This window comes from Puma concolor, chromosome C1 (genome assembly GCF_028749965.1).
Source record: "Puma concolor isolate L17-30 chromosome C1, mPumCon1.1.hap2, whole genome shotgun sequence".
Lineage (NCBI taxonomy): Eukaryota > Metazoa > Chordata > Mammalia > Carnivora > Felidae > Puma > Puma concolor.
In genome coordinates, this window is record NC_141674.1 from 170,861,724 (window position 1) to 170,883,990 (window position 22,267).

The following is a 22,267-nucleotide window of genomic DNA, read 5'->3' on the forward strand; positions in this document are numbered from 1 at the left end:
GTTTTGTTCTCAGTTTAATGTTTTGCTCTAACATCCTCGTTTTTAATTAGAAATAGTGTTAAATCTCTTCAGTTAGGACAGAGGTCTGATCGTTTTTAATTCCACATTTTTCTGTGGAGAACGGTGTTTTTTGTGAAATACCTGCCTAAAGAACATAGGTTGTGATTTACAGTTTACAGAATAGTTTCGCCTACACCCTACTTAGTTCCTGAAGTAGCCCTGTGAGATAGAAGGATTATTCTGTTTTGTGGAGGAGAGAGAAATCACTGCTTATTATGATAAAGTAGGAACTTGAACCCAGGCCTCCTTGTTCTTTCCACAGCCCAACTCCTGCTGTGAAGGCTGAGTAGGCTATAATCTGACCTAGTCTGTGTGAACTCAAGGCTAACAACCACAGAGGTGAACTCAGCATAGACTGTATTCCGCAGCAAATAAAACTGACCTGAGCGGAGCTAATCACTGGCTTCCCTGGGCTCCAGCCGCTGCCCTTTGCCCAACATGATAGGCAGTTTCACTTCTAAATCCTTTAAGGGACTGTTTAATTTTATTGTTGCTTTAAAAAGAAAGTTATCGTTAGAGTGGGAGCGAGCCAAAGCATAAGAGACTCTTAAAAACTGAGAACAAACTGAGGGTTGATGGGGGTGGGAGAGAGGGGAGGGTAGGTGATGGGCATTGAAGAAGGCATCTTTTGGGATGAGCACTGGGTGTTGTATGGAAACCAATTTGACAATAAAATTTCATATATTAAAAAATAAATTAAATAAATAAATAAATAAATAAATAAATAAAAAACATGGTGAAAGTTATCATTGTTTCATTCAGCATACATTTATTTATTGTTTAATTGTTTTAGGTACTGGGATACAAAATAGAATAAATGAGGTTTCTGTCTTCAGAAGACTCATAGTCTAAAAAAAGACATGCAGACACATAATTATGGTGATAACTACTGTGACGTTAAGATGTTAATCATTCTCTCAGTTGATATAATGCATAATTAGTACCTATGGTAACAGCTCATTCCAGTTCAGTTTCACAATTGTTACAGTTTACCTAGACCTATCAAAGGTATGGATCAATTTTTTATATGTCATTATACAATTTTGTTCACTTCAAAGCAATATTACAGAATTTTTCTAATTATGATGAGAAAAAATTATGCCATTCTGTTATACTCTTAGATTAAACCTGAAGCTACAAGTGGGATATTTTTCAAAGTGAGGCAAAGTTTAATTGATTTTGGATTTTATTAAAACATATTATCAGGTTTCTGATAAAACACACTTTGTTTAGCTTTATGCTTTTATTTTTTAATGCTTGCTTATTTATTTATTTATTTATTTATTTATTTGAGAGAGAGAGAGAGAGAGAGAGAGCATGCATGCATGCTGAAAAAGGGCAGAGAGAGGGAGAGAGAGAATCCTAAGTAGGCTCCAAGCTATCAGTAGAGCCCGACATGGGGCTCAATCCCACAAACCATGAGATCATGACCTGAGACAAAGTCAAAAGTTGGACACTTAACCAACTGTGCCACCCAGGTGCCCCTAGCTTGATGCTTTTGAAGTTCTGCAGAACTTGACCTTGTCATGAAGCTTCTCCCTTAGTAAATGTTATAGATATAAAGCTTCTCCCAAACTTGCAGTGTGGATGGCCATGTGATCATCCTTGCTGTGCTTAGGTGGCCTTTTTATTTTAAAAAGTGTTTTCAGGTTATACTAACCAGGAATTAGAGTTTTTAGGCCAAAAAGCAAACAGGGTTTCTTTAAGATTAACAACATTATGTATCAGTTGAACCTATTTGAGTTTTACGCAATTGTTATGAAATCATTGTTTCATGACTTACAAATGTTTGCATCATTTGAAACATCAGAAACATTTAAGTACTCTTGCCTGCAAATTATTTAATTTATTGGCACCTTAAGTATATTCTTATTTTGTTGTTAGGAAGAGAATAGAACTTTTTTGCACACTACATTTAAACTTCTAATTTCACCTGCTGAGTATCTACATATTTACATAATGGAAGTGGCTTCCTTTGGGATTCCTGTTTTTATCAGTGTGGTTCTTGTTTTCAGCCAGTTGTCCTCCAAGGATAGGAAATTAATTGGTTATACCAAAATATATTAAAACCGGAACTTAGCAACTGAACACAGAATTTCTGATAGATGTGATTCAGTTTTTGGTTGAACTCAAGCTTCCTTCTGTGCTTTGAAGCCACATTTTGCATAAGTGATGCATATTTTTCTAAGAAGGAATCAATACGTATCAGACATGTATCAGGAATTAGATATCTGTAAGACCTTCTTTCCAGTGAAGTCCTATTTAGCAGTTCTGCCCTAACTGCATGTCTTTTGATAGATCATTTGTTACGTACTGCAAGTCAACACTCTGACAGCAGTGGCTTTGCTGAAGATTCGACAGACTGCCTCTCCCTCAGTCATCTTCAGGTAAAAATTTCCATTGTAGTAGGCACTCTGATCAACTTCTTCCTATTTAGGTGATTTTTCACTACCTATATATTTCAAGACTGAATCTGTATAATCTTTATTTTTCAAATGACAGTAAGAATAAAACTCCAGGACGTAGGTGTTATCTAAGCATTTGATTACAGGTTTTAGTTTTCACTAATTCTGCATCTCTTTCTGACTAAGCACTGACACATTTTTTAAAATGTTTATTTATTTACTTAGAGTCTATGATGCAAGCAGGGGAGGGGCGGAGAAAGAGGGAGCGAGAGAGAATCCCAAGCAGGCTCTGTGCTGTCAGCATGGAACCTGATGCGGGCTCAGGCTCACGAACTGTGAGATCATGACCTGAACCAAAATCAAGAGTCAGACACTCCACCACCTGAGCCACCCAGATGCCCCCTCTCTGACTGAACATTTAAAAACAGAGTTCCTCCTTCTTTATTTTTTGACTTTCAGTAAATAGAGGTTATTTTGATCATTATTCTGTCTGATACTTTTCTTCTATTTTCCCACTATTGCTTCAGTTTGTTTGTTTATTTAATAGCTAACGTTGTGTTACATAGCTTTCTGGATATTCTATGACTTTAATGGTGGAGTGTGTTAGATAACCCAGGTAACAGGCACATCTTTATCCTTAAGGAGTTTATACTCTGTGTGTGTAACATATGGAGCCCTTGTATGCGAAGGTACAGAAGCATTTTGAAAGTGTCTAGTCTAAAATATCTAGGAGCAAACTTTAAATAAAATTGGAGGTAAGAGAAAAAGAGAACCCACAAGAGCCTCCAGGAACATAGTACCTGAGGGGCACACAGACAAGAGAAGTGTTTAAGGAGGCTCAGAAAGAATAATCCAGTGGGCAGAACAACTGGGAGTTGGAGGAGAGCGTTTTTTAAAAGGAAATCTGTGGACGTGAGCATAGAAAGATAAGAATTCAGCTTTTTGGTGAGTGGTTGAGTGAGTGGTTTTGAGGTAAGAAATGAGGCAGAAGCATGAGGGCAGAGTAAAGTGATGATAAGGAAAAGAAGGTACGGATGTTGACTGTTTTTTTCAAATAAGGGTGATAGGTCTTTGTGTCTTTTTCAAAGGGGGATGACTCAGGAAAGTTGTTTGGCTAAGGGAAGGAGCTCTAAGAAGACAGATGCAGAAAAATCTGGGATAAAATTGTGCAGAAATACCACAGTCCTGGAGAGGATGTGATCAGACGTATAAACTGGAGGATTTGCTTTGAAAAAAAGCAAATTTCCTTTCAGAACGGAGAGGAAGGAATGGTAGGGAGAGGTAGGGGAACATTTGTAGGAGTTGGGGAAGAAAGTTAAGAAATTTCAGTCCATCTTCTCAGTAACTCAGTGTCATGTGTTGGAAGAAAAGGAAATGGGTGCTGAAAAGGGGACCTGAGGTAAATAGTAAAGGTCTGGAATAAGCTTTGTGGGAAAGTGAAGGAGTTGCTGACTAGGGGCAGTAAAACACAGTTTTGAGCAGCACCAGGGCCGTCACCAAGGTGGGAGACCCTGAAAGTATAGAAACGGCATATCAGTTTGGCATTTTGTTAGTGATCCCTCTTATCCAAATTCTCCATTTTTCTGCCCATTTCCTTTCACAGGTTCATGAGTCTTTGCAGGCTATGGGGAGTAGTGCCGACAGTTGTGACAGTGAGACAACAGTCACCTCATTTGGTGAAGACCTTGTCACACCAACAGCACAAGACCAGCCTTATTTTCATGAGTCAGAGGAGGAGTCTCTGATCCCTCTTCAGAAGGGAAGAGATAAGGCAGCAACAATTGCTGATAGAAGGTCAGATAGCCAGAATTTCCCCCAGTGCGAGACTGTTGAGCCTGCAGGGAACACAGAGTCCCCCTGTGGGGGAGGGGACCACATTACTGCAATTACTGAAGTGAAAGAGGATTTGTCTCCAGCACAGCCAGTGGATCTGCTGGGGGAAGCAAGTGCCGAAAGTGATGTGGATAAAAGCAGTGAATGTGAATTTGCCCAGTATACCACACACCATATTCTCAAATCACTGGCTTCCATTGAAGCTAGATGCAGTGAGAAGAGCTCGGAAAATACAACTGGGCCTCCCTCTTCTATGGACAGAGTTAATACCGCTTTGCAAAGAGCTCAAATGAAGGTTTGCAGTCTGTCTAATCAGAGAGTAGGGCGTAGCTTGATAAAATCGAAAGATCTGTTAAAACAAAGGTACTTGTTTGCAAAAGCTGGCTATCCTCTAAGAAGGTCTCAGTCTTTACCAACAACCTTATTGAGCCCGGTAAGAGTCGTATCCTCTGTCAATGTTCGGTTGTCCCCAGGAAAAGAGACCAGATGCAGTCCACCGTCCTTCACTTACAAGTACACACCTGAAGAGGAACAGAAATTAGAAAAAGAGGTGATTGAGCACGATGGTCAGTCTTTAGTTAAATCCACTATTTTCATCTCTCCATCATCTGTGAAGAAAGAAGAAGCCTCTCAGAGCGAGGTGAACCGGTTGGAGGAATGCCATCATCGAAGGACTCCTTCCTGTTCGCTCTATGCTCCGGCACAAGTATCTCAGTCCACCTGTTCTCTTCACTCTGCCCACTCGGAGTGGCAGGAGAGGCCCCTGTGTGAGCACATGAGAACTCTGAGCACTCACAGTGTTCCCAACATATCAGGTGCCACCTGTAGTGCCTTCACTACCCCTTTCGGGTGTCCTAACTCGCATCGACATGCTGCCTACCCTTACCGAGCGTGCTCTGTGAACCCCCCTTCCGCCATTGAAATGCAGTTGCGAAGAGTATTGCATGATATTAGAAACTCACTGCAGAATCTTTCACAGGTATGAGGGGAAAAAAATGTTTTTTTTTTTTTTCTTTTACTGATCTGAGCACCTTTTAATTCACTAAGAAGCAAAGTCCCATCAGGCATGAACCACCTCAGCCTCATTTTCTTACATGCCTAAACTTCTCTGAACCTGCCCTCCTCCTGTACTCTTCCCTCCTATCTTAAGGGAAAAGCTATAATTAATCCTGAACAAGGTTAATTTCTCTGCTCATAATCTCCCTCTCTTCTGGAGAAGAGATTTTGCTCATTAGGTAACCTCCCTTCTTTAGCCTGTCCTCCATTGTCTTTTTTTTTAAGTCAGGTTGTACCTATTACTAAAAAATCTTCCCTCTCAAATGCTGCCTCCCTTTCTCTGCCGTTTGATCGTGTTTACTGCCTCTTTCCTTTCTAAGCTTTCCTTCCCTCGACCTCTGTGTCGCCGTGTGTTCCCCTGGCTCTGCTCATAGCTGTCTAAGCTTCCCCCTTCATCTACTGACTCCTGATGCTGGTCTCCTGGCACAGAATTAGTCTGCTTCCACTGGGTTCAAAGACTGGAACTGCCCCAGAAAAGAAAAAAAATCAGGTAAAGTGTGAATTTGAATAAAAATAGTCGGTCTTGTCACTTTTAAAATTACTGCACTCAGATATGTTGGTGGGCTGCAAAAAATTTTCGAAAAAAGCTTTGAAAACAAATTGTCTTTAGGTTTGCCTTTCTAAATCTGTCTCCACACTACTTGTGTTTAGATAGTTTGAGGAAATAAAGAAAATGACAGTGTAATGTCCTGATCACAGAGTTCAGCTAGGAGTCAGGAGGTTTACAGTGTATATAATAGATCTCTTATGATGACATCATAGGAAGGATGCCACTAGGAAAGGCAAAATCAAATTTGCAACTTATTAAGTGGCAAAGTATACTTTCTTTTAAATACAGATTTTATCCTCATGAGGATGGTCACCTAATGATTTTCTCCCGGTCTGACCAGAATGTGGGTATTTTTTTTTCTTCCTCCTTATAAAAATCTGTGAGTGAGATACCTAACTCTCCAGCTGTAATTACGTGAAGCACAGGGTTTCCAGGGCTCAACCCACCTACGCTTTGATGGTGCACCTTTCTAGACCAGCTCTACATGTGGTCTGCTCCTCTTGGGTGTCCCATCAGTAACTCAGCTAAATAATCTTCTCACCACCTCCCACCCCCCCAGTAGACAGTTGCTCTTCATGACTTGTCTCTGACTATCTGTCCAGTCTCGTTCTTCATGCGTGTGCTCCAGCTGTGTTGGACCGCGTGCAGTTCTTTAAATAGGTGTGCGTTCCTGTGTCTGTCTTTACAAATGCCACTGTTTTTTGTTTGTTTGTTTGTTTGTTTGTTTGTTTTAACCTGGAGTCCCTTGCCCTTGCCTTTCTCTGCCTGATCAAGGCCTGTTTCCTGTTAAGGCTCAGCTCAGGTGTCATCAGTGCCAGGATCATTCACCTAATCTAGATTTTTGTTTGTTTCCATCACTGCACTCCCCTCCCCCACCCCAACATTGTAAGTTTTTTCCCACTTCCCTTTTTTTTTTTTCCCTTGCACTGTGAAAACATTTGAAGGCTGGGAATGCCTTTTGTTCTTTCTTTTGTCTTTTTTCTTCACTATCTAAAATAATGACACACAGTAGATGCTCAAATGTCTGTGAGCAGTATGATGACTGCCTGCTACTCTGGCCAGCCAACTCAGTAATTTCCTATAATCCGAATCTGCTATTGCTTCTACATTTTTGAGTTTTGTTTGTTTTCTTCTTTCTCAAGGCAAGAGGGAAGTCCCGTAAGATGTAGATTTGAAATATGCCTGTTTCTTTGCCTCTTCTTTGTTCCATATAGACAGACTTCTACCTGACACAGATAGGAGTAATATAGGTAGCACTGGGGACTGAGGTATTTGGTTCCTCCTTACAATATGAAGTGGGGTTTTGGTTTGTTGTTGTTGTTGTTGTTGTCTCCAAGAGAACTATATATAGACCCCCAATTGCACCTTTTTAACACCTTAGATAATTTGGAGGTAAGCACTTTAACACTGATTTGTAATCAGACTCTTACTTTTTTGAAGTACCCTGTGACGAGAGGACCCGATCTTGCTGCTGCTCCATATAGTACTCAGAAATCATCTGTTCTACCTCTGTATGAAGTAAGTGCTTATTTAGATTTTTGTGTTACAAAGTTTTTTGTCTGATTTAGAAGTATAACTTTGTCATATTGTATTCTAGAATACTTTTCAGGAGCTCCAGGTAATGAGGCGGAGCCTGAATTTATTTAGGACGCAAATGATGGATTTAGAGTTGGCAATGCTACGTCAGCAAACCATGGTTTATCATCATATGACCGAGGAGGAAAGGTAAAAAGTTCATTTTGTCTTAATGTAACTCAAAATATTTTTAATTCTGAAAAAGCATCATCAGCCTTTTTTTTTTTAAGCTGGATTTTATGCCTACTGCTGTGTACCGTTTATTTTGTGAACCCCTGTAAGTGAAATTAGGCAGAGTGTCTTACTAATGAAACCGCTTTCCATGTATTGAGGAAGACGGTGGTTGTAATCTTTGTTCACTGTTTGGGAGAGAGGGTAGAGGAAGAAAGACCATTTGTCCTCCTGGTCCCACCTGTGGCAGTCACTGTTGTGCTAATTTTCAGAACTTGCAATCTCAGTACCTTCTAGCAGTTTGTGAGAGAGTTGTGAACGTGAATCTCCAAACTGCTCTTTTCAACCTTGTGCCTATCGTTGTACCGACAGGTATGAAGTTGATCAGCTTCAGAGTCTGAGGAATTCAGTCCGAATGGAGCTTCAGGACCTGGAGCTGCAGTTGGAGGAGCGCCTGCTGGGCCTGGAGGAGCAGTTCCGCGCTGTGCGCATGCCCTCTCCCTTCCGCGCCTCAGCTCTTGCGGTAGGTGCCGTGGGGGTTGCCAGCGGATTTCACTTAGGACTTACCACGGGCCGCACAGTGTAGGGCAAATGCCTTAATGTGAAACCACTTATTTTAATGGCAGTGAGGCAAACGGAATGTTTAAGGATCCTTTCCCACAAATCAGTTGAATGTACAAGTTGTGATTCTTCTCTTAAATATTGAGTGTATTTAGAAATATATTGAAAATTGTTAATCATATTTTCTTAATAATAATAAGGAGCAATACAAAATTTTTTAGTTTTAGAAGAAAAATGATAGTGGATTAACACATGACTAATTTAGATTTTAATCACTGCATGTAACTAACTGCCAAGAACATAAACATATATTTCACTCAGCTTTTTTTGCCTTTGAGGAAATAACTATTCCCTATAAATTTTTCCTTTATTTTGGATTTTTTTCCAGTCTTTATGGTTTTTACAGAATCAAATGAGATCTTTTTAAAGGCAAAAAACATGTATACAGCCAAGAAAATAAAACACTCTTTATTTTGTATCACTGTTCAAATTTCTAATGTTTCTTTCCATGAAATTTAAACTTCAGCATTGGATTATTTTTGCTATGACCTTTGCAGTCATAAAATGCATTGTTTTGAAATGTTGAAATTGTGAGCTTTTCTCTTTGTTATTTGAACAACACAGTTGTTTTTGTTAACAGTGAATGATTCTGTACATACATATACATATGCACACATATAGAGTAGAATAAGAATGTGTGTGTATTACATGTGTATATGTAGAATAAGAGTAGCATAGAATAAGAGTATTATTTATCATTGATGAATATCTTTTTCCATAAAATGTTTCAATCCATTATTCTGAGAAATGTGTGTTGGTGACAGAACATCTTTTATGCACTTAGTCATAATAACACATTTTATAGGGTGCCATGTTGAGAGTGACCTTTGCAACATAAAGGAATGTTTCAGGGTAATAATTAGCCAATTCATTTTATTATGGGACACTTGCAATTTGAAAAAACAATTTATTCATACACACACACATATATATATATTGTTCTTATTTTTCCAGGGAATGTGTGGCAGTAGAAGCGCTGATAACTTGTCATGCCCTTCTCCATTGAATGTAATGGAACCAGTAAGCCTCTCTCCTTTCAAATCACTGGGGAAGGGAATGATAAAACATTTCATAAACACCCAATTTTCCTAGTGTATATGAAATGTTTTTTGTTTTTACATACAGAAATAGGTATTATCTAAATTGATTGGAAGGGAGTTTGGCACTTGTGAAAGTCTATTGCCATATTAGGCCACTAGTAGAAAGCTAGTTAATTGCAATAGTGATTTATCTTTATGGTGTAAAGGAAGTAATGCGGTATAAAAAGTGTTTATGCTGCAGGGGAAATATGCTTTCACAGTCTGATTACGGGTCCTTTAGGTAGTTGGATCTGTAAGATGACTACTTTGTGAACAAAAGTCTGATTTTTATTATATTTAAAAAATTTGTTTAACGTTTATTCATTTTTGAGAGAGACAGACAGAGAGACACAGAGCGTGAGCAGGGGAGGGTCAGAGAGAGAGGGAGACACAGAGTCCGAAGCAGGCTCCAGTCTCTGAACTGTCAGCACAAAGCTCGATGCAGGGCTCGAACTCACAGACCATGAGATCACAACCTTAGCCAAAGTCAGACGCTTAACCAAGTGAGCTGCTCAGGAGCCCCAAATTTTTATTATCTTTTAAAGAAATTGGTTAATTTGAGGGCAGAAGCATTATGAGTAGCTATTTTGTTTTTCTTTACTATTCCTTAACAAGTAATTTGGATACCATGTGGTAACAAGTAAAATTTCATCCACCTGTATAGTCCAGTTACATACTTCATGGTTTTATCTCACCATGAATTTATATTTTCCTATATTGTTGCAAATGCAACTGATTAGTTCCTAAATGATTGAATTAGAATCATGTCTTTACAAGCTAAGTGATTTCTGGCAGTCATCACAGCTAGAATTTTAATCTTCTTTTAACTACCAGTCTTAATTTCAAGAGAGAAGAATTGCAATTTTTCTGATTTCCAGGTCACTGAACTGATGCGGGAACAGTCCTATCTGAAGTCTGAATTAGGCATGGGACTTGGAGAAATGGCATTTGAAATTCCTCCTGGAGAAAGCTCAGAATCCGTTTTCTCCCAAGCAACATCAGAGTCCTCTTCTGTATGTTCTGGTCCCTCTCATGCTAATAGAAGAACTGGAGTACCTTGTAGTGACTCAGTGGGCAAACCCAAGACCCATCTGGTACCAAGCAAGAAAGTATTCCGAGCGTCAGTGGCCCTGACGCCCACTGCTCCTTCTAGAATGGGCTCTGTGCAGACACCTCCAGATGTGGAAAGTTCTGAGGAAGTTGGTGCAGCTGAAGAAGCGTCAGAGGCTGTAGGACCTAAATCTGTAGTGGAAGAAGGGAATGGAAAAATCCCATTAATGCCAGCTACTGAAGAAATGCATAAAAATGTGGAGCAAGATGAGTTGCAGCAAGTCATACGAGAGGTGAGTAAAATCTATGCCTAATTTATCTGGAGATAGGAGTTGGATAATAATGTTACTTGAACATTATAAGATACTGCTTTGATTCACTGTATTCAGTAATTTTCTGAGCTTTTAAATGAACTTTCCCATTGATCTGGCTCGTGTCTATTAAGATAGGGTTTTAATGGCATTTCTACAAATTTTATACTCCAGTGTGAAATAATTGCAATTTTCTATATTCACTCTGATGAAGAAAGTATTTGTAGGATTCAAAATATCTAAACATGTGACAAAATTCTTAGACCTCTTATTTGTACATTTGTAAAATAGGGACTATTTTTTAGATCTCTTCCAGGATTAAAAATCATCACTGTGTAATGTCAATTGACATGAGAAAATAGTGTTGTGATTTGTATAAAGAATTTGATTTGGCTTAGTGGGTGGAGATATGTGGAAGATACATGAGTTGTTCAAAGATAGAAATACAGAAGGAAAAGGTTTATCCTGGGTGATAGTGTGTAAACCTGAAGCATTTAACCATAGTTCTAGGTTACTACAAGGACTGTAAAAAATTAGGAAGATTAGTAGTCAGAGGTCAAAAGTTAATTGAGAAGATTAGTAAAATAGCTGTTTCAGGCACTGGGAACTGGCAATTAGAAGGAGTAATATATATATATCTTTTTTTTTTTTTAACATTTATTTATTTTTGAGACAGAGACAGAGCATGAACGGGGGAGGGGCAGAGAGAGAGGGAGACACAGAATGGGAAGCAGACTCCAGGCTCTGAGCCATCAGCCCAGAGCCCAACGTGGGGCTGGAACTCACCGCGAGATCGTGACCTGAGCTGAAGTCGGACACTTAAGCGACTGAGCCACCCAGGCGCCCCTATATCATTTAAAAAATGAGACTACAGATCAAAAGTTTTGATGGCTTTATTTTTTTTCCTTTCCTTCCCACATTACACTGTGCTTGGGAACAAAATGCAGTAGCATGCACAGGATAAAAATAACACATGTTGAATATATTTTCTTTACCATTGATACATTAAAAACATGATCAGAAAGGATCTTTCCATTAGTTAAAAGGGGGAGATAGCCTATACATTAAAAAAAATCATTTTATAAGAGTCTTAATGAGTATATGCTCTGTAAGGGATTTCATATAAGATATGAAATTCTTGGGGCACCTGGGTAGCTCAGTCAGTTGAGCATCTGATTCTTGATTTTGACTTGGCTCATGATCCTGGGGTCAATGAATCAAGCCCTGTTTCAGGCTCTGTGCTGAGTGTGGAGTCTGCTTGGGATACTCTCTCTCTGCCCTTCTGTTCCACTCCTATGCTCTCATCCTCTCACTCACTCTTTCAAATGAATGAATGATGTGAAATTCTTAAGCTTAAAGACTAGTAGGAAGACAAACAAGACTAACTCAGGAAACCAAAAATTACACAGAAAAACATGTAGTATAATGTATTTAAGAACTAAGAATTTAGAAATGGAAAAGGTCAAAATGGGCCAGAGAAATTAGGGTCAGTGGCTTCTTGTTTTTAATTTGCATATTTCCAATAAATTCAGCAATATGAGCCTAATGTATTTTTGGAATTAATTTGTGAGTAAGAAAGAACAAATTTCTAGTGGTTATAGGTCAAGAATGGTGGCAGCAGACCAGACTCTTCCCTCAAATGGGCCATTGATCCCCTGGGTCCAGAGATTAGTTCCTGTGTATTGGGTGCCATCATTCATAGCTGCATAATAGTAGCTTGAGAAGTATGTTAAAAATAAATACCGTCTTTTTTGCTATGATATGATATATATATATATATATATATATATATATATATATATATTCCTAAAAATTGTTGGGCTGTGCACATTGGTGCAGTAAAAAACCACAGAGCTTATTTGGAAAATAGAAGCATAACTAAAACTTTGTACGTGACATATTTTAAAAAAGATAGAAATCTAGCAAAAATAGCACAATAGTATACATGTGAAATGGTTAATAAATATTTAAGTACTACGATAAATATGGTACTTGACCTTGAAAAATACCTGAAATTTGCTTGTGGAACTGGGGTTTGGAAGGATTGCAGCTTGTGAGGTATTGCAAAGTAGCAGAGGAGAGTAAGATGAAATCCAGCGGAAAGTTTTAGTAGCAGATGTGGGTAGGTGTGGCTCCTAACACAGTGACCTGAGATAGCTCGTAGATGTTTCTGTGTGTGCACTTTGTGTGTTCTGTTCCTGTATTCAGCTGAGTACAGTTCTCTGCTTTCGTCCCGTGTTTCTTATGGATGAAACTACATACAAGCAGACATGAAATTTATATTATACTTGTTTCCTAATATTTCAGTAACTCATGTTGAGACAAATTTACATTTTAAAAATATGCATTCTAGCAGAAGAGACTACATGTTTGTAATTTCTTTTCATGACATGAATTATCAACTTCAAGTTTAAAAGGTCCTAGGGGTGCCTGGGTGGCTTAATCAGTTAAGTGTCTGACTCTTGATCTCAGCTCAGGTCTTGATCTCAGGGTTGTGAGTTCAAGACCCGCACTGGGGTCTGTGCTGGGCATGAGGCCTACTTAAAAACAAAAGAAAACAAAACAAAACAAACAAATAAAAACATATAAAAGGTTGTAATTCTTGATATTGATTTGTTCTGTAAATCCAATTCTTATAAGTTCATTGTATGTACCTGGTGAACATTTAGCAAGCTCTGTACATCCACCTTGCTCATTAGGTGCAAATGATTATAATCCATTCTTATTTATATGTTTAATATCAAAGATCAATTGTTGAGTAAAATTAAGTAATTATTTTTCTCCACACTATATTAATTAACTGAGGAAGTAAGTTTTAAGGTACTTTTTCTTTCTCTAGAAATGTGGTATTTTTGTTCCTTTTAGCTTGCTTTAGCTAATAGGTTTTCCTTGAAAACTCAACTTAATATTGCTCATTTGGCATCAATATTCCCTTAATGCACACTTGAGTCCTCATTTTTAAAGTTGTTTGTTAACAGGTGACCCTGATATGTGCTGTGAGTAATTTCCTAGGAATAAGGTATTCCTAGACCAGAACATTGATTCTTTGGCTGATACAACACAGCATGTAGAAAAGATGGTTGTTTCTTGGTCCTACAGTAGTACTTAATCATTTATAAGAACTTCCCATAAAATAAGAACGATCTTTTGATTTTGAAGACATTTAAATTGGCACGCAAGGCAAATGTTTGAGGAATTTTTCAGAATTTGTTACTATTCAAAATTTGGCAGAGTCTGTAGGACGTTGGCCTTAACATTTACCCTTTTGCTATTTACAAATAAGGATTTATCAAGCAAACTATATAGATCATACACGGTGTGAAGAGGAACATTGATGTACTTACGAAAATAAGCTATTTTGAAGCGCCTTAAAAACATGTTATTAAATAAGTTAATCCAGTCCCATTTATAATTTTAAAAAAGTAATTTGCGGGGCGCCTGGGTGGCGCAGTCGGTTAAGCGTCCGACTTCAGCCAGGTCACGATCTCACGGTCTGTGAGTTCAAGCCCCGCGTCAGGCTCTGGGCTGATGGCTCAGAGCCTGGAGCCTGTTTCCGATTCTGTGTCTCCCTCTCACTCTGCCCCTCCTCCGTTCATGCTCTGTCTCTCTCTGTCCCAAAAATAAATAAACGTTGAAAAAAAAAAATTAAAAAAAAAAAAAAAGTAATTTGCGTTGATACGATCTTAACTCAGTTACAGTGGTGGTCTGTTCAACTTTATTTACAAAATATGTAAAATTCAGATTAGTCCTGGTTCTATTCATTTCAAATCCATAATCTTTTTGCCTAAATACACATGGTACTGAATTCCAGTTTTTGTCAGAGCTATCGTATCAGCCACCAAGAAAATTAAATTAGACTCTGCTTTTCCAGTAAATTCTGTGCCCCTGACGTCATTAACAAAGCCGCTCTTCAGGACAGCAGGATTTGAGCTTGTGTTGAACAGTTTTGCAGGTGAGGATTAGGCATGTTTGGGAGACACTTAACAGGGAAGTTTTCTTCCTGCACTCATGGGTGCATGAAAACAATGATGTCTGTCAGGCTTTTGTTTGCATCATTTCACCATCTGTGATGTTTTTAAAAAGTGTGCTTTCATTATAATGTGTTAATACAGCAGAATTCTTTTGAAAGAGAATTCTGAAAGTCCTTTCAGACAAATATTTAATATGCTCATTCAGTAACAAAGCTTTTGTCAGGTTAAAGGTAACCCATTTTTCAGATCGTATATGTTGTTGGAGGGAAAACTACACTCTCTTAGAATTTGCCCAGGTGGTCTGTGATGTATGTAATCAGTGGCCTGATACTTAAAAAAAATAAAAAGATTACTTAATAGAATAAATGAGCATGTGCCATAGAAGCAGATCAACAGAAGTTAAATATCAAAGAATAAACATAGATTGCTTTTCTCTTTAGAGAGTTCTTTTTGAATGAAGTTCCTAGGTTTGGTTCATGCCTATATGTTTCTTACAGTCTATCTAACACACTTGAAATGTGTATTTTGGTAAATACATAGCTTGTCTGTATTCTTAGTGTAACTTCTTGTAGTGATCACGTGGTCTGATGGCTGCCCCGAAGTAGTCACTTAGTAGATGCCTGTTGAGTGGATGTAGTTAGTACCCCACACTTCACACTGGCATTCATTCTGCTTATATTTCCAGTGAGCATTCTTTTCTTTTTTTTTTTTTTTTATTTAAAAAAAATTTTTTTTTTTCAATGTTTTTTATTTAGTTTTGGGACAGAGAGAGACAGAGCATGAACGGGGGAGGGGCCGAGAGAGAGAGAGACACAGAATCGGAAACAGGCTCCAGGCTCTGAGCCATCAGCCCAGAGCCTGACGCGGAGCTCGAACCCACGGACCGCGAGATCGTGACCTGGCTGAAGTCGGACGCTTAACCGACTGCGCCACCCAGGCGCCCCGAGCATTCTTTTCTTTTTTTTTTTTTTTTTTTTAAATTTTTTTTTTTCAACGTTTATTTATTTTTGGGACAGAGAGAGACAGAGCATGAACGGGGGAGGGGCAGAGAGAGAGGGAGACACAGAATCGGAAACAGGCTCCAGGCTCTGAGCCATCAGCCCAGAGCCCGACGCGGGGCTCGAACTCACGGACCGTGAGATCGTGACCTGGCTGAAGTCGGACGCTTAACCGACTGCGCCACCCAGGCGCCCCCCGAGCATTCTTTTCTTAATCTCACTCACATCTGTCCTCCCCCTGTGCCACTTCTTCTGGAAATTGTGCTCCTAAAGGCAATTTTCCCATCCCAGTGGACTTTTCTTACTCCTAATCCGTAGGATGCGAGACTTTGGAGCTAATTTATTTGTCCATATGCTTCTTCCTTCAGCAAATTATTAAGTGCATTTTGTTGTTTTCGGTGCTGGTTTCTCTCTAATCCTTTGTTTTTCTACTTTCTGTTCCCTTTAGTGTCAGATGTCTCTCTCTCTCTCTCGTGCCTCTGCTCTCTCACTTCTCTCTCTCTCTCTCCCTCAATGGTGCTTTCATTTATGGAGCACTTACTTTATTCTGGGATACATTAGTGAGACCCAGTTCTCTCCCTGAATTACAACACTCATAGCACAGACACTCCCCATTTGGCCTCACCCTTCCTGTTCCAGTCTCCTTCTCCTTGGTAGGAACCATCTGTTAGCTGCACTCCTTTCTTGCTCCCCTCTCATCCAAGCTGCTCTTGCTACAGTTTTATGTCCTCACTATCATCTGAGATTGCCCTTACTTTTCATGACCTAGTATTTTAAAGTCTGTTATTTTCTAAACGCTTTTTATTTTTTCCTCTTAATATTATTTGAAACAATATTTAATATTAATATTTTATGAAACAGTATCTATTTTGTGCCCATTCAGATTATAACACACTTTTGTTATGCTTTATTCTAGTAATGTCCGCACTGGACATTACTCAAAAAATGTTGGCACACATTTTGGTTTGAAAAGAATACTTTTTGGCTTTTGTTTTGGTTTTTTTTGGATGATAAAGAACAATGGGGGCATCTGGGTGGCTCAGTTGGTTGAGTGTCCGACCCTTGATTTTTGCTCAGATCATGATCTCAGGTTCATGAGATTGAGCCCTGCATCGGGCTGCATGCTGAACATGGAGCCTGTTTAAGACTGTCTGTCCTCTCTCTGCCCCTCTCCCCTGCTCGTGCTCTCCCTCGCTCTCTCAAAAAAACAAAACAAAACCAAAACAAGGAAAGTTAATAAAATTACCATATTGCATGGAATAACAGGACTGGGAAGACTGTGCTACTTATTGTCTTTTGTAAATACACATTTGCAGAGGTTCTGATAAAACACATTGTGTTTGTGCATATAGTACATTGCAGCAAAGAGATTCTGGTTTTCATAATATTTGTATCCAACACGTACTCATTTAAAAATAAATCTCAAGTACTGTGAAAGTCAGAAACTTTCATGATGTTTTAAAGTTTAGAAATATTGGTAGGAGGTAAAAGAATCTTGTATTTATTTAAATATATTCCAATACAGATGGTTGGTAACTAAGGAGCATTTGTTTCTATGAATACTTCTGTATAAGTCCATGTATTATGTACCAGTTTTGCATGACAGATTAATACAGAACCATTCTTGGAAAGACTTCAATTGAGATGTGTTCAGGATGTACTTAGGAACATTTTAGGAAATAGATCAGGCTGACAGGAAACCGTGGATATGTAGAATTTTTAAAAGCTGGTTTGAAAGTGTCTCAAGTTCTAATTTGGGAACACATTATCAGTTTATTTCAGGAAATCCACATTTAAAGCCTTCACAAAGAGCTATTTGGAGGTGATGCTGTATCATTAGAAAGAAAATGGCATGGATAGGCATGTGTAGTGTTTGAGCATCTGGACAAGAAAATCTTGATGGAATTATCATTGTCCCTAGGTCTATGTGCCTTTTCCAACAATAAAATAAGATTTAATATCCTTATCTGAAACAAAGTTTTTAGACAGGTGACAAACTTACCATACAAGTAAAGAAAACTTTATTTCTTTAAAAAAAAATTTTTTTTTAATGTTTATTTTTGAGAGAGACAGAGACAGAATGCGAGTGGGTTAGGGGCAGAGAGAGAGAGGAAGACACAGAATCTGAAGCAGGCTCCAGGCTCCGAGCTGTCAGCACAGAGCCTGATGCAGGGCTCGAACCCACAAGCTGCAAGATCGTGACCTGAGCTGAAGTCGGATGCTCAACCAACTGAGCCACCCAGGCGCCCCAAGAAAACTTTTATTTCTTTAATTTATGGTTGTTTAGAGGATGTTTTTCATGTTTTAAAATAAATTGTACTAAATTTTCATTTTTTCTTTCCACTTCAGATGTGGATCTTAGATCCTAATAATATTTAACTTCTTTAGATACTTTGCCGTCAGTTGGTATAAACAGGCAATATACCTGTATATTATTTTTCCACTAATGAATTTTCTTAACAATGAGAACATTTGAGTATACTGTTGATTACCATACAAAAATAGACATTAATAAAAAACATAAAAGTGAATCTAACATTTAAACAGTTCTTGTGGGTTACTTTGTGTCATGAAGCAAATAAAGTTTTTTAATCTATGGAGTAACACTTTTAATGTTTTTAACTTAAGAATTGTGATGTTTCATAGTGGAGTTATCTGAGTTATGCTAGACTGCACAGTAACCTCACAGTCTGACCTGGGCTTGAGGAGGGATGGACATGATTCCTCACTATCTCTGTATTTCCTGAGGGTTTCATATGAAGGCTATAGTTTTCTCTGTGGCTTAGCTGGCTGTATGAATTAAGTGCTGTTTATGATTTTCTGAAAACAAAAAAAGTAGATTATGGTCATATTGTTGAGTTCTCATTTTTCTCTTTTTCTATTCTAGATTAAAGAGTCCATTGTTGGGGAAATCAGACGGGAAATTGTAAGTGGACTTTTGGCAGCAGTGTCTTCAAGTAAAGCATCTAATTCTAAGCAAGATAGTCATTAAATGGAATTTATAGGTAACATTTTCTGAAATGTTTTGTTTAGCCAATTATAAATTATTACTTATTTCTAATGCTTTGTTTTCTTAGTACCCAGGACTGTTTCTGTGGCTAAATTTTAACTTTTAATGTATATAATATGGTATCCTACAGTGTGAAAAACTACAACCCCTTGCATTGGAAATGCAAGCGAGTGAAATCTGATAATAATAACTTCTAGGGGATTATTGATAGTGTGTTATCTTACTGAAACTTCATTATAGTACTTAAATTAGTACTGGAATTGAGGAAATCAGAACTTTCAGGGGCTCCTGGGTGGCTCAGTCAGTTAAGTGTCTGACTTCAGCTCAGGTTGTAATCTCCCGGTTCATAAGTTCAGGCCCCGCATCAGGCTGTGTGCTGACAGCTCAGAGCCAGGAGCCTGCTTCCTATTCTGTGTCTCCCTCTATCTCTGCCCCTCCCCAGCTTGCATTCTGTCTCTTGCTCTCAAAAATGAATAAACGTTAAAAAATTTTTTTGAAAAAAAAATCAGAACTTTCAAACCTGGGTATTATTTTGATAGCATTGATTATAATGCTATTTCAGTGTACAGTTTATGGACCAGCATTTTGAGAATTAATCACAAATTCTTAGTATCATTCTTAATTTTTTTGTCTAAATGTGCGTATGTGTGTATACTGTTTATATACATATACTGTATATAGAACATTATCATCCTGTTTTTGAAGAACCTTTTAATAACGATACTTGAAACATGATTAACGTTCACTTCTCTTTCTTTTGCAAGGTTGGCATGGATCATGCTAGCTCTGTGATGTTGGAGTGATCAGTGACTGACACTGGTGGAGGTGTTACTTGTGCTTCAGAAGATACTTGCTGCTGAGCTGGGCTACTGTATACAGTGTATAATGTTTATTTCGTCTATGCATATCTTTTTTAAAAACGTACATAGAAACTTAGGCACTTTGCTGACTTTATTTCTTTTCTAAACTACCAAAATTATAGCCATTTGGAAAGCCTAATATTTATTTGTATGTCACTATTTTCCAGTTGATTCCCTATGTAGAATTAATTTTAAAACTTGAAAACTTCCAGATTTAACCAACTTATAAATGACCTATTTCTTCAGACTAGCTTCTTAAAACACTGACCTCTATGAGGTATTTACTGTGCAATAACTGATTCATTTTTTGAGAGCTTGAAGCAACCAATGATTTTCCCTCCACTGCTGTTAATTAGTGTCACTTCCAAGAAGAAAAAACTGTTCTGTTGTAAAAATTGCTCTTAATTCTTGAGGAGGTTACTAATAGCAGTAGGATAGAATTGTATGAGGTTACCTACAACTACTTAATGTTCTTACACTGTAAGCCTTGTTACTTTACCAAGACAAATGTAATTTTATTATAGCTTATATACTATTTTTCTTTTGGAAACATGCCTTATGTTAAACACTATACTTTTTGCATTGTCCAGACTTCCTATATGGAGATGTTTCTTCTTCTATCCTTTAGACTAATTAAGTAGAGTATTGCCAAAATAATGGAGCCTTTGACTTGAATGGATAGAAATGAATAAGCTGGTTTTGTTTTGTTTTTTTCAAAATTAAAGTAATTTAGATTTGTTCTCCTCAAAATAGATGGTTTTAATTCAGTTTTAACCAGTGAGAACTATTTGTTTTTAGGGACAAAAAAAGGAAAGTGGTTTCCTGGTTGGTTTTGTATGTATTAAATAAATGTGTAAAGTAACAACGAAATTTATTGGAATTATTCCTTTAGCATTTATAATTTTCAATTCTTATTCTATTTCTTTGTGTGAAATTTTAATCAAAAGTGGTTGAGATGTTAACAATATTCTTTGAAAGAATATCTAGAAGGTTTATAAATGTTTGAATTATCACACAAAGGCTGATTTCTAAAAATAAAACAATAAAGTATTTATTTTGCCTAATGTCTTTTAATAGCTTCTTTTCTTTTAGTATAATGTGAAGAATTTGGATTAGATTTGATGAGTAACAAATAAGGTCCGAAAGAACTGGAGCATATAGGTAATAGGTTGATGTTCTCATTTCCTGAAGAGGCTTCTATGAAGCTTTGAAAAATACAGCTAAGACTAGACCACCCTGGAGAAAGAGCTTGTACTGATGCCTCTTGGTCTCATCTAGTTTTGTGGTCCTAATGATTACCATCTGAGGCCAAATAAAACTTTCCTTAAAAATTACTGTTAAACTCCAAAGAATAGACATTAAAGTATTATTTTGTTCTTTGGTCAAATTAATTCAATTTAGTTGATTTTGATAATGATACATATAAACCACACACCCCATATTGATAGTAATACAGGCATAAATGCTTTTAACTATTCAGCTTTGTAGCCACTTACAGTTCCTCTCTGACAATACAAGATACCCAGAATCTGATAAAATTAGAGATATAACAGTTGCAGTAATAGACTGAGCCAATGGGCGAATCATTTTATATAGCATATAAATGAAATAAAATAAACTTCACTGTTAGAGTTTCATCTTTCTTCTCTCCATTTTAAAACTTTGTGTTTAAAAGCCACCAGGCTAGCTGCTGCTATGTAGAAATGAATGAGAGAGGGTCTACAAACTATATGGAAGAACAGGGCATCTTTTTTATATAGGTAAGTTTACAAGTACCAAATGAAAAATATGAAGAATCATGAAAGGAATTTGACAGAGTGTAGCCTGGGTGGTCCAAGAAGTCTTTACCGAGAAGATAATGGTTTGTGTAAAGTCTTTTAAACAAAAAAAATTTTTTTTAATCTTTATTTTTGAGAGAGAGAGAGAGAGGGACAGATTGTGAGCAGGGGAGGAACAGAGAGGGAGATACAGAATCTGAAGCAGGCTCCAGCCTCTGAGCTGTCAGCACAGAGCCCAATGTGGGGCTTGAATTCATGGACCATGAGATCATGACCTGAGCCGAAGTTGGATGCTCAACCGACTGAGTCACTCAGGTGCCCCTGGTTTGTGTAAAGTCTTAAGAATGGGAGGTGGAAAGGAAGGGGTTAAAATAATCAGTATTAGTAAAGGTTATTCAGAATGTATAAACTGAGTTTGAATTACTCTGTGCACGATGAAGAAATGTTTTTAAGAATCCAAGTTGTCTATAGCTTTCACATACTTTGTTAAAAACCTGAACAAAGGAAGCATAGAAGAAAAAGAATCTTGAAAATGGTGATTTGGAAGTTGGGACTTACCGTGAGTGATATACCATGGACAAAATTGGGCAGCTTCTCAAACTTGAAGTACATATTGCTCCTCTAAGAACATTCAGTTGAATTTCAGTAACATTTAAAATATGCATTACATCAGCTAAGACTATTTGCTCAGCTGGCCATCTTCAACTTAAAAAAAAAAAATAACTACATATTTTCAGAGCAGTTTTAGGTTTACAACACACTTCAACTTATTTAGAGGACAATGAAAATGTAGTAAAGTGCATGTAAAATAATGTAAAGAAAAAGTACGTTTGAGGGATTCCTGAAGAGGTGCTCCTCACCTGTCTAGATGGGCATGTGGTGCTTGTGGAAGAATAGTACACATAATACAAAATACAAAAATAATAAAAAAGCAATGCA

General features: G+C 37.7%; 1 protein-coding gene across 5 annotated transcripts in view; it reads left to right on the forward strand.

Moving 5' to 3' along the window:
* ITPRID2 (ITPR interacting domain containing 2) overlaps window positions 1-20,614 on the forward strand; it is a 47,175-nt gene extending 26,561 nt beyond the window's left edge. For 3 of the 5 annotated variants that reach the window (XM_086719082.1, XM_025935351.2, XM_025935355.2), the window contains 9 exons: window positions 2,359-2,447; window positions 4,069-5,277; window positions 7,345-7,422; window positions 7,502-7,629; window positions 8,023-8,173; window positions 9,226-9,291; window positions 10,229-10,693; window positions 18,568-18,685; window positions 19,455-20,614. In XM_086719082.1, coding sequence (XP_086575208.1) covers window positions 2,359-2,447; window positions 4,069-5,277; window positions 7,345-7,422; window positions 7,502-7,629; window positions 8,023-8,173; window positions 9,226-9,291; window positions 10,229-10,693; window positions 18,568-18,672 — 2,291 coding nt within the window. In that variant the 3' untranslated portion in view covers window positions 18,673-18,685; window positions 19,455-20,614. The remainder of the gene's footprint in view (window positions 1-2,358; window positions 2,448-4,068; window positions 5,278-7,344; window positions 7,423-7,501; window positions 7,630-8,022; window positions 8,174-9,225; window positions 9,292-10,228; window positions 10,694-18,567; window positions 18,686-19,454) is intronic. The other 2 variants (XM_086719083.1, XM_086719084.1) reach the window with 2 other exon arrangements.
* The last annotated feature ends 1,653 nt before the right edge of the window (window positions 20,615-22,267 follow it).